This window comes from Schistocerca serialis, chromosome 3 (assembly GCF_023864345.2).
Source record: "Schistocerca serialis cubense isolate TAMUIC-IGC-003099 chromosome 3, iqSchSeri2.2, whole genome shotgun sequence".
Lineage (NCBI taxonomy): Eukaryota > Metazoa > Arthropoda > Insecta > Orthoptera > Acrididae > Schistocerca > Schistocerca serialis.
The window spans coordinates 894,530,991-894,547,980 of NC_064640.1; the positions used below are offsets into that span (position 1 = coordinate 894,530,991).

At 39.1% G+C, this 16,990-nt stretch overlaps 1 protein-coding gene across 2 annotated transcripts in view; it reads left to right on the top strand.

Annotated features, from left to right (window-relative positions):
• LOC126471138 (delta(14)-sterol reductase LBR-like) overlaps positions 1-16,990 on the top strand; it is a 765,587-nt gene that overhangs the window by 716,525 nt on the left and 32,072 nt on the right. For both annotated transcript variants that reach the window (XM_050099231.1, XM_050099232.1), the window contains one exon: positions 11,513-11,690. In XM_050099231.1, the coding sequence (XP_049955188.1) occupies positions 11,513-11,690 (178 nt within the window). The remainder of the gene's footprint in view (positions 1-11,512; positions 11,691-16,990) is intronic.

Here is a 16,990-nt window from a genome sequence, read left to right on the forward strand (position 1 = left end):
CACAATGTCATATTTGTTCTTTCTAGATACACTCTTTTCCTGCAGAAAACATATTAAGACACTGTTGTCGTCACTGAAAATATTTCTTCCAGACGTGTTTACATATTTGCGTAAGAATGCTGATTGAAAGGTTTTTGTGAATGGCATTCCCTACTTATAACAGCAAGCAATCGTGCACACTGAAACCAATGAGTGTTGCATGACACACTGCAGCTTGGAACTCAGGGATTCACCACATGTGCCATTCTCATCATGTCAATACAGTAACTGACTGATGAAGTGATGACTCATCTACCTAATTGCAGCATGTTTTTCTCCTTGCAGTGTTATTTCACATGATCCTAGCTGTACCTGAGAATTTCTTTCTTACATATTTGACCGAAGTTAATTTTTATAAACCGTTAAAAAAGATAATCACTGATTGATAAATGATTGCTAGGAGTCAATAAGCATTTTAAAAATCACAGTTTTCACTGAAATATGCTCTTTTTATTAAAAATGATAAAATAAATAAGCAGAAACATTTACTTGCAAAATAAGAGAAAAAGCCCAGACAGACATAGTTAAAACTGCTTATCTAAGTGTGTCTTATGAAGTATAGCCTTTCTGCTTATTCCTCAAAGTGTGGAAAAAAATGATGTGTTTTACTTAGAAATCTGGGCTTTAGTGAGGTACACTCCATTAAGAAGTATGTCCAGCCCTTTGTAATGTCCAGACAACCATCATAAATCACAATGACTTCAGGATAATTATTGTCTTTGAATAAAAGCGTCATTCCTGTTCATCTCATTGCATGTTTCATTCTGTTACCTTCTGTGCTACGCTATAGCAGTTCTTTCTGTGGTCCAAGTTTCATCAAGCTAGTTTATTTGGTAGCGACACATAATGTGAAAGTGACTTTCATCCTTAAGTTCTGCCCATCAATCCACTTAGACAAGACTTGTCTTGTAATTATGCCAAAAAGATGCAGTGCCCCAGCAACAATACAGAAAAGATGACGTTTTATTTGGGCATGATGCGGTAACTTAATGTTATAAATTTCTCAGTCTAGTGTTCATGTTCATGGAGCATCAATAGTGCCCATAAATTAATATAAAAGGAGTGAGATGTAAGCTGGCAAAGTTTTTATTGGTTTACTTTGACTTGTTTCCCAAGTTTTCTTGGCTAAATAGAATTTGCCTTGGAAAAACTTGAACTTGGTTGATTTATAAAGTTGTTGCAGATCCTGTATATTCTGCAAGAGTCAAATCAGGCTGGTTGAACATGTAAGACTACAGTTATTTCCTCTCTCTATGTTAATAATTCATAAAATTCTTTAACTAGGAAACAGCAAATAAAATGTCTCAGCAGATTTATATAGAATTCATTCTGCAGGAGGTGTGGTAACTTTTGCAATATCTAAAGATGTTTCACTCATAATAATGATCCTTTGTCATTTGGATGTAACAGTTAATGGCAAGATTCATATTATTGGTTAAAAAATTGGGGTATTGTCAGGAATCAGAGAGATAAATTATTATTTTTTATGGAGACTTTCTTCAATACAGAAGTTTCTCTCCAACATAACAATACGCTTACAAATTATTATAATGAGTATTGCACAAGTGCTTGACACACTTTCTTAAAGATGTTCCTCCATCTCCTTCAATCTTATGTATCCCCTTCTGCCCATTGAAACAACAAATGCTCTTGCACATCTCTTGCAATATAGCATTGGGAAAGTATTTGCACAGAGATTAAAGGCTGTAGATCGCTCCAGAGGTGACCTGGTTTGTAACTAATTAAGCTTATAGTATGAATTAAAAATTTAATTGTAGTTATATCAAATAATCTAGCTCGCTTGTTTGTTAAGTATTGCTTGAGGTAGTTGCTTTTTGGTTAGGTTTTATGAAATTAGATAGAAAATGGCAGTCTCTGGTATTAGAGACAGCAAAGTGGAAATGTGAGAAGGTGAAAGTAATGAACATAGTTACTTTAGCATTAGAAATCTTTAGAACACTGTTCATAATATAATAAGTAGAATTGTGTGGAACTAACACAGTTCATTTTATTATCTGGGTAACAGATGGTAATGTATGACTGTATTGATAGATACGTGGCACTATTCTACAGCCAAGGTAATGAAACTACCACTACCAGTAGTTGTAGTATGTACATACAATGGTCTTGAGGCTTCAGTTTTTACTTATGGTGCAGCTATGAACTCTCTCGTATACACTTGAAACTACTGAAAACATTGGAATGTGTCTGAGAAAACTGTATAGGTCAGGCTGTTCAAACTGTTCTTCGTGAGCATGAGTGTTTGCAAGTGCCAAGTCATATGATCATGTTGGCAACAACCCGAATCCCTGACTGCCTTCAAGTGAGCTGTTTGTATACCCTTCCCTACCTCTCCCCTGGCTGCCCGTGGGCAAGCACTTGACCTGTAACTGCCTGGTGTAGGTTGTACACTGCTGTTAGTGGAAAATGCAGTATTCAGTGTTAATTGTCTCAGGGAAATAAAATGTAATCCCTAGATCACTTCTGGCACAAAACACACTCAAAATTCAGTAGTGCGCAAAATCTCATCACAAAAATAATTTTTTAAATGATATTACAGCAGCTGTAGAAAGAGGAATAAAGAATTGTTTCTGTTGCAGGTAATGCAAAACTGTTTATGCTTGTGAACCTGCAGCCATGGATTAGTGGCATTGCTATACTTCTAGGGTGACACAGAGCTGTGTATTGGAATACCTACCGGAACATTGAAGTGAGATATCCATCGATATTTATCAGGCAGACTTGCAAACAACACCCTGTGGCACTCCAGACCGGATATTGTGTTGAGCTACTATTATTCCATTGAATGCAAGTCCTTTGTTGTTCAAAATTAAATCATGCGGGAGAGGTACAGTGGGAAAACAGCAAAGGAGCTGCTACTCCAGGAGACAGTGTTGAACATAATATCTGGCAGAAGCTTCAGTCAGCATTTCGCATGAAGCTTGCTTGTTACTGGTGATCTTAGCAGCTGTTTGGGAAGGGGGTGCTGGTAACTCGTGACCAGATTACAAGAGCACATAACTGAGGTGACTCAAGCAAACTCATAGTGGACGGGAAATCAGAGTAGTGTCATAATAACTTATCTGCAGTGAAAACTGCATGCATGATAAGTACACATTTAATGAATACATTATTTCATCATCATAATAGTATCATCTTTGAATTTTCTTCCCCTCTTGCTTACAGACATCATAGAGTCAGAAAATAGCCACACTTTTTGTTCGTTTAGCATGTGACTAGCAGCCAAATTTTTGTCTTCTGTACTCATACTCAATTTATAAAGTACTTTCTTGTCTATTAAGTGGAGGAAATTATTTTCTTTAGCTTAATATGGGACTGAGGTAACTTAAATAAGACAGTAAGCATCAGTTTTTATTTTTGTAGCTCACCACTGCTCACTAACTATAACAGAAGTGAAAGTGAACTTAGGTGCTCTCATTTCATATGATTGTAAGACTGAACAAGGAAGACTTCAGGAAAATCCGGTAACATTGGTTTTGGCATCTCATTCATCTGACATTAAATGACACACATTCCTAATAAGATTAAACAACTACTAGCTTGAATATATACCAACTAGAAACGTGCTCGCTTACTCTGGGGTTGTCCAGTAGAATGTACATCTGTGTTAACTTTTGTAGAATGTCCTTGATCATCATAGCACTGTGACAAACAGCACTTGATTATCAAGGAGTCTTTCGAACACAATGGATACTTACAGGCTCACTGTGCCAAATGCCTATCACTGGCTCTTACCCCATCATACCTTGTGGCCATAATAGTCCAGTCAAATAGCAGATATACCTTGCAAAAGGTGGGATAGAAGAGTTTATTTTTTCAACTCGTTCATATGGTTGGAAAGATTAGAAAACAGAGTTTTACCAACAAAATTTCGCTTGGGAAAACTTTCTGCAGTCAAAAAACTTGGAAAATTTCGGACTTTTTTCAGTTTTTTCAAAATACCTCAGTTTTTTTTGCTCCTATCGCTTTAACGTCTATTTCCTTTTTTAAAGAGCACAAAATTCTCTACAAATATGATTCTTGCCATTTTTTTTCTACTCCCAATATCTAAGGTGCTACAGTGCCTCAAAAAATACCAATTATTCAAATTTTGAGCATAGTGGCAAGATAGCTTATTTTTGAACACTTTTTTCAGTTTCTGTTTGTGTAGTATAAATACATTATACATCATGTTATATGTTGGAATTTACCACCTCACTTTCAGGTATTCAATTTCTCTGTATGCAACATGAGGATTGCCGGGCACCCATCTATTGTCATTCTTACATCACTACCTGAAGTTCACTATGGGCCACCTCGGCCCTGGTATTTGTAAAACTATAAATATAAAAATACATCATTAAGACACACACACACACACACACACACACACACACACACACACACAAAGAAAATAAATTGTCTCAGGATACTGAACTATTATTAGCTGCAATAGCCAACCTAATTAGGTAGGTAATTATTCTTGTGTATAAAAGCCACACAGTTGACATTAAAAATAAGTAGCTTTATTACAATTAAAATGAATTGTCAGTTACTAAAAAATGTTGACAGTTCTGGGTATGTAATACTTGTAATATCGCACTTTAGCGCACTAGAGACAGATATGAGCATCACTTCAACGTTTTGATGGGCCAGGTTCCTCAGTTTCACCAGAAATTCCTTGAGTTACAGATTCAGGGTCTGTACATAGAGTTGATCCCAGATTGACCTCTTCTTTAAACAGCGAGTCAGCCTCAGCAAGTTTGTTGATTTCATCAGCGGTTTCCTCGACATCCTCCATAACATCATCTTCACTGTCTTCATATAAAAATTTTGGCACGTTTTCGCAGTTGACCCCAATACATTTATTGCAAATTGAAGAACATTTCAAACCCGCTTTTCTGCAGGCACACGCTCTGCCACAGTTCAGCTTGCATGAGCATGAAACAATGTGAAGAAGTGCTTCAGGTGCTATATCTTGGCTCATTATAACGGACATTGGACTGTGAACACTGTGATTCCAGCCCCATTTCTCAGGAGGTTTCCAGTTTCCCATCCAACTTTGGAGTTGTTGGTAAGTCCGCAATGAATGATGTTGTGCAGCATCTTGTGTAGGTGGCAACCGTGCAAGATTCAGTTTGCTTTTTGTGGCAGACTTGGCGAATAGCTGGTACCGCAAATGGTCTAGTGTGTGGGAACTGCTGACACCTCCACTATAAAATGCGATAGTAATCTGTTCTCCTGCTGTTATTATTTCTTCACGGGTAGCATGTGGTTTATTGAACGTGCAAAGCGCTGAGGTTGGGTGTTCATTTTTCGCAACAATATTGCAGCACTTAATGTTTCCTTGACCAAAAAAGCGGATGTTGTATCACATCCGCTAAAAGTGTGAGTGAACAGAACATATTCACTGTCAAACTTGTAAGATGCAGTGGAAAACCACTTGTCTTCTGCATTTCCCCTTCCTGGCTTTAAGAAAAATGAGTTTTCAGTGCCTTGCCCCAAACCGGTCATGAGCACAAGCAGGTCAACATCATCTCCTACAATGACAACACTTCCAAAATCTTTGGTTCTTGAAATGGCAGATGTTACAATCATAACATCAGCATCTTCTTGCGCCTGGTGCACTTCAATGCTACACTCCAGAAATTCCTTTTTAAGAAGTGTGATCAAACGAATCTTGCTTCATTTGTTGTACAAGAACTTGTCCAGAGGGACTTGGTTCACCATCTCTTATTCAACCACAACGTCAATCGAAGAATGTTTTTTGGACCTACGAATTCTCTCAGCACTCTTTGTGCTACATTTGTCTCCCTCACATGGATACCCATCAAATACAATATCAAATTGAGATCCAAAATGACATTGCAGGTAAGAAACATAGCTTTGGGCTATTGACTTGAAGCAAACATTTCGAGTCTAAGTTACTTTGTGGATAAGGTACTCTCCATCAATGACAAAAAATTTACCTGGTCCACCTAACTTCACATCTTCCACTGGAACGAAGGCATTGTAGAATGAAGATTTTGTTCCTTTTCGCATGCCTTTTTCTGAGAATAGGGACATTGGGTAAGGAGCAAGTTCATATTTCAGAAAGGCTTTTAACTCTTCTTCAGTTTGTTTCATTAAACACATCCTTTGGAAAAGAGTTAAAGGATCAACAGGAGTAATTTTAGTGCTCCCAGCTTTTACAGAATTGAATGCAGAAAGGAGAGTCACAACTTTTATCTTTTCTACGGAACTTTACATCGTGGAAATTGTCACCAACTATTCTTTTCATGCTTTTTTCCCCCCTCTTTGTGACACATATGACAATTAACATCCTCCGTTCCGACAACACCACTGCTGATAGACGTTATAAAATCACTTTCAGGAAAGGGAGGGTGCACTGAAAACCAATCACGCAGCTTACGCAAGTCTATGCCATCTTGTTCGATGCGACAACTTCTTGCATCTACATGCTGGTCTGATGTTACTGCGCTCACTTCGCAATACGACTCAATTTCTTCACAAATGTTCTGCATGTGAATCATACCCAATGTCCATCTGGTTAATACACTATCCGTAATTCCTCGGCCAGAAGTAAGTCCTCCAGAACTCTTCATGGTTCTCATCAATGTTTGTTCTATAGTCATGTCAGAAGCAACCCCTGTCCAATACTTTTCTGATCGCCGGATTGTAAAATGTCCTTTCGGTGTGAACTTCTCATATTCTGATAAATCCATTTTTTCCTCGAGTCTCAACATATCCTGTAAGTACAGGTGGCCACTTTTAGCATACATAAAATGTCCAGCTGAATGGAAGTAGGGAAGCATTTTTCGCATACTTTCAAGATGAAGTTTCCAATTGCCTGATCGATCCGCTTCAATAAATTGTTTCATGAGAGTGACCATCTTTTAGTACTGAACCCATAATTTTGCTGTGGGTCTCTTACTTTCAATCATATTCAGGGCAGTTACAAAATTTTTTATGACTTGTTCCCCGAGAACACTGGTATCCTGGCCAACTGACAGTTCTGACTCACCACAAGGAGAAGACAAGTCATTCAATATCCCACATTCATCTTCTGTTAGCTCAATGTGATCCCACACTTGACAGACCAAAGCAAGGTGACACAATAAATGTGCTCGCACAGCCGTGGAATATGCATGTCCTGACAAAATCTATTCAACGCTGTTTTCAGTGAATAATACACCAAATAAGTCCTTCAATCCGCTTCCACCCATGATCATACCGATACATCCCATGAACGACATAAGGAAATGGAAACCTCCAAGTTGGACCTCCACATTATGCAATTCAGGAAGGTCAATCTCCACAATATCCCTTTCCTTCCAATACAGCGGCTGCTCAAATGTGACAAAGCATGTAGTCTGATTATGTCTTTTACATGCATCTCTAGCTGTCATCAGAGCAGTATATATGGCGTCATAATGGCTTGGTGATGAATTAAGAAATGGAAGACACTTTATTTTAGAACGTTCATATTCTTTGCCTGCTGTCGAGCGTTGCATGTAACCATTCCATCCTGAAACAACTGCATTCTGAGACCATTTACAATATAACCACGTAATTTCCGCTGTTGAGATGACCATCTCACCTTTTGCAGGAGCAATTATGTCCAAATCTTCAATTTTTATAGCCTTCAGCCCTCCAACTTTTGTTCTGTGGAATGTCTGTATGTCATTTTTTCTGGCTTCACTAACAAGTTGAGCTGAGGGATGATGATTCAACTTTTTAATATTTTTCTGAGGAAGCAATGCATCATGAGGAGTAACACACATTATACCTCCTATTGCATGAAGAGTACCAGTTCCATCTAGGGTTTTTACATTGAAATCGGCATTATCAAACATAAATTGGCAAAATGTGTCCCTTCATTGTCAAGCTGAAGGATTGAAGACACTTCCAATAGGGCAGCTTCCGTATAAGATGCTGCAAAGCCAAGGGAAGACAAAACCTGGATGAGATGTTTTGAGCCAAACTTCTGGTACAAGTATGCACTAATAGCAGTCAAAAATGATGAAATAAATGAACATGGCCTCGCAGCACTTATGAGTGCATGAGCAAGAGAAACACATATTTTCCCCCATTTTCTGGGAGACCGCTTGTGTTTCAAAATTATAGTTTCAAAGAGCAATCTTACAGATTCTGGTATGACAGACTCTACATCTCATAAAAAATTATCAGAGGGAGGGTACTGTTTTTCATCGTACACTACTGATCTTATATAATCTAATATGATATTTGCAGCTGCTTTGACGATTCGTAGTCTTTCTTGCTGAGGATCTGAATTTCTTTTGGTGTACCAATTTTCACTGAGTAGTTGGTGCCCAACATTCTTGAAACATATGACTGCTGGCTTTGAAGCTGTTTCAGCTACCACCACATCGTCACCATATTTCTGGAAAAGGCGAGACTTGACAGTTCTAATATCAGGACAAGGTGATGTGGGTATTTGCTCTAACAGATCGTCCATAGAAAACTGATATTCTTCCGTATTGGTTTCCAGGTAGGCAGATATAGCCTCGATGCCTTCATCTACTTGTGTTGCAGGTCTGTAACCTCGTTTCTGTCCAGTAGCTGAAACACGGTGAAAGAACTTTTTGTAGCAAAATTTGTGGTACCACCCATCTGCAGCAACCAAATCATTTACATTTTGAATCCACTCTATCACTTGTTGACCAAATTAATCAGAATGTCGTTTAGCCTGTTCTAATACTGTCGATTGCACTTCCAATTTCATTACTTTATAAACAAAATTTCGTTTGGCATATGGCAATCTTAACTGCTTGGTTAAAAAGTTACCAAAATTCCCTTTTGCACATAAGAAGCATTTCTCTTTGAAATTGAACTGACCTTTTTCCTGCGACCATTGTAGCACGCCTGTTGGTTCCTGAGGATGTTGAAGGCTAGCTGCTATCATTCTCTCATTAATGTACTTCTTGTAGCATGCTTCATGCACCATCACTTACTGAGCGTTTTCAAAAAACGGGTGTGAGCAGACTCCCTGTGTTTAGCACTACAATCGATAAGCGTGCTCAGTCCTTTCTTTTTCACATTGCGTCCACCACTCACCACAGTTTTTTCGCAAAAAAATGATTCAAATGGCTCTGAGCACTATGGGACTTAACTTCTGAGGTCATCAGTCCCCTAGAACTTAGAGCTACTTAAACCTAACTAACCTAATGACATCACACACATCCATGCCTGAGGCAGTATTCATTTTTTCGCAAATGAATCACAAATTCATGTCAGTCGTACTCATTTTCAGCACCACAACTGAATGGAAGCGACTCCAAACTGTAGGACCCTTATTGTTGTGTGCTAATAGCTGTCAGGGCACTGTGAACAATCACCACAGATAATCGCCTTCCGCCCGCCAAAGAAGAAATGCGCTTTTGTCCGCTAAAGAACAATTCCTACATACTGTTTCTTATAACTGATCATTAACGTCAATCAAGTGTAGAAAATGTACGGCACCTGCATACAGTCGTATTACATATTGTTACACAAATAAACTTCACGCAATCCGACGTGAATGTGTTCGTAGCTACTGAATATGATGCTGTTTGTCCTGGCCCTGCAGCAGAGTGAGATGGTAAATTCGAATGAAAAACATGATGAGTAATATGTTTATACTACACAAATAGAAACTGAAATAACAGTGTTCAAAAATTAGGTAATTTGCCACTTTGCTCGAAATTTGAAAAATTGGTATTTTTTGACGCGCTGTAGCGTGTTAGATACTGGGAGGGGGGGGGGAATCAAATTTGTAGAGAAAAAAAATCAAATTTCTAGAGAATTTTGTGCTCTTTAAAAAAGAAAATAGACGTCATAGCAATAGGAGCAAATGAAACTGAGATATTTTGAAAGAACTGAAAAAAGTCCAAAATTTTCGAAGTTTTTTGACTGCAGAAAGTTTTCCCAAGAGAAATGTTGTTGGCAAAACTTGGTTTTCTAACCTTTCCAACAATATGAACGAGTTAAAAAAAAAAAAAAATCTTCTACCCCACCTTTTGCAAGGTACAGGCTTTTTTTCTGACAGTTTCACTGGACTATAAGTGTGACACAGCAGCTCCAAACTTACAGATGATTCCAAAAACCAAGATGACCAACTCTGTCTGGCAGACATTTAGTGATCTATAACTTTATTTCACTGCTGGATTAACATGGTGGATATTACTTAACACACAACGAGTACTGTGTGCCAGTCATCTCTTCTTCATGTGTAGTTGGGACATCTTGTTTATTGCCACTGATAGACTTGAACTTTTGTTGTCTTGTGACTTGATATCTGCATGATGTGTTATTGGGGCTTTTGTAATGTACTCTCTGCTTACACTGCTTGCAGTTTACTCGAAGAATGACTCTACAAGCTCAGATAATTAAGGTATTGCTGCTGCATAATAGCATGAGGAGTGGTGTTCAAGCTTTTCCTCGTGACAGACTCTTTGATTTGGAGAGACCTTACTTCAGACTCAAACTACAAATCATTTCCAGTTTATTTCAGTTTGCAACTACATGTGTTGACTGTGCTTGTTCAACACAAGTTTCAAGTGCTTGTACACACCTGTAGAAAGTTTCATGGCCAGCAGTGTATTTTATAGTTATACGGATTTCAGTAATACTCCCCTGTGGAAGTTTTGATTGGTTGAAAATTTCAGTAAACAAATAATAGCACTTTTTGTAGTATTTTCCAAATGCCAGATTAACAAACTGTGTATCTGCTACACTGAACAGCATGGTTGTGGATTTCTTGTGCTATGCTATTCTTGAAGCAGACACGCCAAGAGTCATACTGTTTAAGAAAATCAGACGATAGGAAAAGTACGTCATTGTCAAGAAAGTACATCTCTTAATCACTGTGTAAAGGAAATGATACTGGATTTGGAATCACATTTTTCTAATGAACATTGATGTAAATAAATAAGCTTTCTCATGTTTGGAATTCCTGTCAGATTAAGACAGTGGACCTGACTGACTCAAACCTGATCCCTTGCCTTTCTTTGGTTGTTCTTATATCAGCTGAGCTATCCAGGCATGCATAATGTTGGTCAGTGTGTCAGTCTCCCAGTACCTTTATACTATTACTTGATGAAGCTTTCTTGGTTTTTCACTCTTCAGTTCTATTTTTATATTCTAAGCTTACCCTCATAACTTTTTTTAGTTTTTCATGTGATTATTTCCTTTTCTGTGTTACATTTTGAAAACAGTAGTATCAATTGTAAACATGTGTCTGATGTATAAGGTGCAAGATTTATATACTGATTTTTATGAATTAGTAACTAAAATAGTTGAAAAATCCAGATGTGATGTGCACATAATAAGTCTTTTACATTATATAATACTTTGTAAATATTTTAGGGGTTTAGCAGGGAGCACTTGCAAAGGGATTACCTTGTTGCATTTTGAGCAATGTCTTTGTAATTGTATATAAATTCATTAACTTGCTCTTTTCATTGTCTATCAGGTACCGGACCCAACAAAATTTGAAGTATTGTTTCAAATGCAGCTTGTACTGATTCCTCAAGTGGCTGTTGGAATAATAATGCTTATAATTTTCCAAGCTTTACTTAGCATTGTGCCTATTGGCAAAGTTGTCAGTGGACCTCTGACTAAGCTTGGGATTTTGAAAATGCGGCTTAATGGTAAGCTATCAAGAAATTTTGGACAGGACAGCTTCCAAAGTGTGTGTACTTCATTAATGAGCTTTCTCCTGCTAGGATTACTTTTAATACCTGCACTGTTATCTTCAGGGGTATAATCACAGTTGAAATCACTTTGATATTTTGCTTTCTTTAAGTCAACAGATTAAGTTCTCAGGTATGCATGTCTAATTTTTTTCTTGGAACCCATCTGTTTATAGTAGTGTGATAGATCAACTGATCAGCATTTCTTAACAAACACCTGTGACACTTTTTCTTCACGGATTTGCTTGGAGCATTATGGGTAGTAGAGGAAACCCAATCAGCAAAAATAATAGGATACCAATTTTCATGATCACTGTTTTGTATCAAACGGTACAGAGTAGTCTTTTCTTTAATTTCTTATCAAATATCTCTCTGTTTAATTTTATAACTCTTCGATTTTAGTACGAGTAGACATACGGAACTTGTGCAATGCATGAATCTGTCAGATAGCTATTTATGACAGCCACAATGCCTCGATATACAGAAAATCTTATCTTGCAGCTAATTATATAGTTGTAGAGTGTGATTTTAGTGGCATCCTAAATTTCTGCTCTGGGGGGGGGGGGGGGGGGGGGGGGGGGATCTGTGGAACACCACAATGTAGTAGACAGTATAATATAGCCTCACCAAGCAAAGGGGCACATTGATTAAGACACTGGACTCCTATTTGGGAGGATAACAGAGCGAATGATCAGCTATCCAGTTTTAGATTTTCTGTGCTGTACCATGAAATTGATATTAAATCCTATCTGACCCTTTCCTTTTTACGTTAAGGCCAGGTTGCCTGTGGTTATAGTCATACTGTCACCATTCCACCTGTCTCCCACTGGTCCCCTGTCCACACACACACACACACACACACACACACACACACACACACACACACACACACACACACACACGTCGCGCGCGCGCGCGACCACAGTCTCTGGCGACTGGCTCCAGATGCTAGAAGCAGTGGTCATGTGTGAGTTGTGTTAGTAGAGTGTGTGTGTGTGTGTGTATGTTGTCTATGAATTAATAGTATAGAATATTAATAGTATAGTCTTTACGCTTGCCAAAAAACAAAAAATCCCAAAGTAACTGCCAGGGGCCAAGATTAAGTCATTTTAGATACTATCATTGAGAATCCAATCGTGTCAACTACAGAAATGGGCAGAAACTTCCATCTGGCAGTGAGTGGAGTAACTGGCCTGTGACACTTTCATGTTGCTGGTTTCCATCACCCAAAGCCTGGAATTAAACTAGCCATTACATCTCTTCAGCAAGAATCTCTCATAGTGTTTGACCTCCAGTTCCTCCCAGCTGGTAAAGACTTTTAGGACATTGTAGTATGGTTTGACAGAAATGTTTCATATTTTTATACTCATCTGGGCCTGCTGTATCACATGTTCAGGTATGTTATTTCATGTTCATGTGAGAATGACAGACCATCTCTGAGGACCTAATAACACTCACTTTCCTCCAAATTGCTATGTGGCCATAGTGCAAAGTGGAAGGATAAGCTTTTCTGTTTGGGATTGACTGCCTAAATTTCATCAAGGATGGATGTAGAGGAATGCATCCATATGTTAGAAGAGTGTATGTTATCATTTGTCCCTGATCGTTTGAGACAGTGATCTGCAGCAATTGTGTACTAGAGGTATTCTTTGGAATAGTGTTCTTTTATATGTGGTAGAGTGTTAGGACATGTCAAAATATTTGTAGCTGTGTATAGTTCAGAATTACTTTCGTAGCTATTAAGGTGGTAATGGGGAGAGGCCCACGAGGAAGGCATGACCTGCATTCAACCTGTCCCATGAGCTGTCCCTGTAGCTACAGCAACCACTTTCAGTTGCCAGATTTTCAACCCCCACCATTATAACACTTCGTGCTTGTATTATGTGGTAGTGGCAGGCAGTTTGCTATCTTGTGGGATTGTTCGTAGTGCACTGAGATTTTGTTTCGCTTGTCTAACAGTTGTTATCTGTTGTTACACTGCTGTGAGATGCTGAAAAATCTCGGAAGCGAATTCATCAAATGTTAAATGTAAGTACACTCTGAGAAAGGCGCCTTGCGACAGTTGCTGAAATGTTGGAATTTTATAGTTGACAATGAGGTCTCAAACCCAGAAGAATTTTACTGACTGTCTCATCAAATGTTGTTGGGGGGAAGTGTTGAATGTCACTCTCTTGGCTAGGAGATTGCCGTATGAGGTCAGTTGAGAGAAAGGGTTTGTGTGTTATGTGGCTGCACCATCAACATTTGTTTTTGATAATGCTCCCATCCATTGTGTTGTTATGGACAAGATGCCTACCATGCCAGAGCCAAAGTAGGAGTCGACTAGCCTTTGTGTCATCAACACTTGAAATAAGTGTTAAAATATAAAAGGCTCTGATATCCTGCCATAAAACACAGATCCCCATATGCTAAATCGACAAGCTGGCAAAAACATACTGGCCGTACAGTAACTAGTCTGCCATGTTGTCATAGCCATTTCAACCCAATAGAATTTATACAGACACATATTAAAGATTACATTTCCAGCAATTAAAAAATGTGGTCTGCAGTCGAGGCCCTCTGCATTGAAGCTGTTAGGAAAGTCACCCCTGATGACTGGAAGAAAGTAGTCAGTCACACACAGCACATCATGGAAAAGCGAGGCAGGATGAAATTAATAAAAATAAAATAAGTGTTCATTATTGGAAACGATCATGTTGCTAAACAACAGCAGTGACAGTGTCACTTCAGATGTCTACAGTAGTGATGAGAGTAACATTAGCAGAATTTTTCATTGTCATAAAAATTTTGCACAGACATATTCAGCTTGTGTGTTTGTGTGTGTGTGTGTGTGTGTGTGTGTGTGTGTGTGTGTGTGTGTTGTGGGGTGGGGGCTGGGTTAAGTACCTGTTGCAACAGTGTCAAGATGAGTTGTGTTCATTGACATCGTTGCAGGTCAGGAAAGCGTTGCAGCATGGTTTCCAGGGCAGATGGTATATAGAGCTGGGTTGCTGGCCATTGCAGATTCAGAGAGGCAGTAAGTTTATTGATCAGAATTTGTGCAGTAATACAAGGTTTTGTCTTGCTGCAGTTAGTGTTCAGCGCTATGACTGGTCCTGGATGGTGGTGCTTTCTTAGCTCAGCACACTGCAGCAGGATGCAGCCAGTGCACAGAGCTGCCAGGCCAGACTTGCATGTCATAGTGTAGAAGCCAAGTCAGCTCCTTGACAGGAGCACCGTTTCACACACATGTGTGACCAGTCAACAGCTTGTGGTGGGGCTGGTGCAGGAAGCACTCAAGCCAACTGTTGACCAAGGACCCACGATGAAGGATGCAGTGTGAGCAGTCCACGGATGCAAGCCTGCGGCAGCAGATTGTGTACACGCAGAGTAGGTGGCAGTTCAGCAGCAAGCAGGTGCAGGTGGCGGCTGAGTGTGGGTTGCAAACCATGGACCCCCAGATAGGTGCCCACAAGTTCATTAAAGTCAGCCAGTAAATGGCTACCAACTGGAAGGCACCATTTCAGCTTCTGGCAGCAAAAGGACAAGGCCCAGCATACAGGTCAGCATCTCATGGAGGCAGTATCAAGAAGTAGATTGAATAACCCACATTGGGTCAATGACTGGTGGGAGTTGTACTTCTCAGAGCCGGCTGCACACGATTACAGATACTTCATAGCTTGAGTGGGTGATATTTATGGCCATTCGACCTGCCCTGTTGTGGTAGTACATCATTTTTTACTCTAAAGACCATGGCAGTGACACAGTGCCATATGTGGACAGGGTGTAATCCAGCTGACCACTGCGACAGTCTGGCCCTCATCCTGTTTGTGTTGACAATGTTCCAGCCTCAGCAGCAGGCTGCGGGGCTAGTCGAAAGGCACCCAGACTTGCTTTGGTGCCAGGGCAGAGACTAAACCCTTGCAATACCAAGAGGGGGGGGGGGGGGGGTACTTTATGCCCACCTTTTGAAAATATTGAAATCTACTCAGGTACTTTATTTTTTCAAGTTTTGTAAAAATATTTATTGTGTTTATGAAGTGTTCTTCCAGATTCTATAATTGTTTTATGTTTTTTGTTTAAGCTTAATCAGAAAATTTAAATTTAAGAGAGGTGGTCATAAAGTCTCCCCCACTTGGTAGTAGATGTGACTTCCCACAATGGTCATCTTACTCCACAAATAATAGCATTACATGACCTTAGAACAAATGGACATTATATTTCTATTGGTTGACAGCAGCAATGGTCTCAACAATAATTTCTTTCCCTTTGGTTCTGTATTGTCTGTATTGTTTCCTGTTCAATGGTACTTAGTCCAGTGTTAGATACAACTCTGATTGAAAATGTATCGACAGTCACTTACTGACAGAGAAATATCACAGATTTTGGAAGAATCTACAGATTCTCAAATTGAATTTGATGAAACTGAAGATGTTGTGAGTGAACCTAAAGAGGAATGTCTTGTGCACAAAGATGTGGACAGTGATAGAGTACCTACAGACGCTGAAGATGATACCTGGGCATCTGAAACTGATGATGACACAGCTTTCGATGTTAGTGACAAGTATATTACAAGTACTGGAAAAATTTATAGCTCGAAACCTCCTCACATTAGAAGACGAGTAGCACAAAACATAGTGACAGAAAGAGAAGGCATAGGGGACGTAAGTAAAGTAGAACAACAAGAGAATCATTTGAAAAGTTTTTGTCTCCAGAAATTGTCACCATCATAATAAAGCATACCAATGAAGAGGCATTGAGGCAGAAAATATCCAAGACACACAGACTTGAATTCATGGCATATGGAGGGCTACTTATTATGGGGAACGAAAACAACAGTAAGTCATCTGTTACAGATTTATGGTCCTACACTTCAGGAAGATTTGTTTATACTGCTACCATGAGCCGAACCAGATTCCAGCAGCTTACTAAAATAGTAAGATTTGATGACTGAGAGTCGCAAAGCGATAGCAGAAAATGTGGTAAGTTTGCTGCAATACGAGAAGTTTTTGATAAAATGAATGAATTACTGCCAAAATATTATTCTTTTGGGATGCACACTGTTATTGATGAAATGTTGTCATAGTTCTGTGGCAGGCGTCCGTTCAAGATCTTGAAGGAAAAACCCGGTAAATACAATATACTTATACACATGCTCACAGCGCTAAAACTACACTCATGCTCATAGATTAAGGATAATTGCAGAATGTGGTGCTACACAATGTGGCACTACACAAAACTGGCACTAATAGCATAGGCACATAGGGAACACACACGGC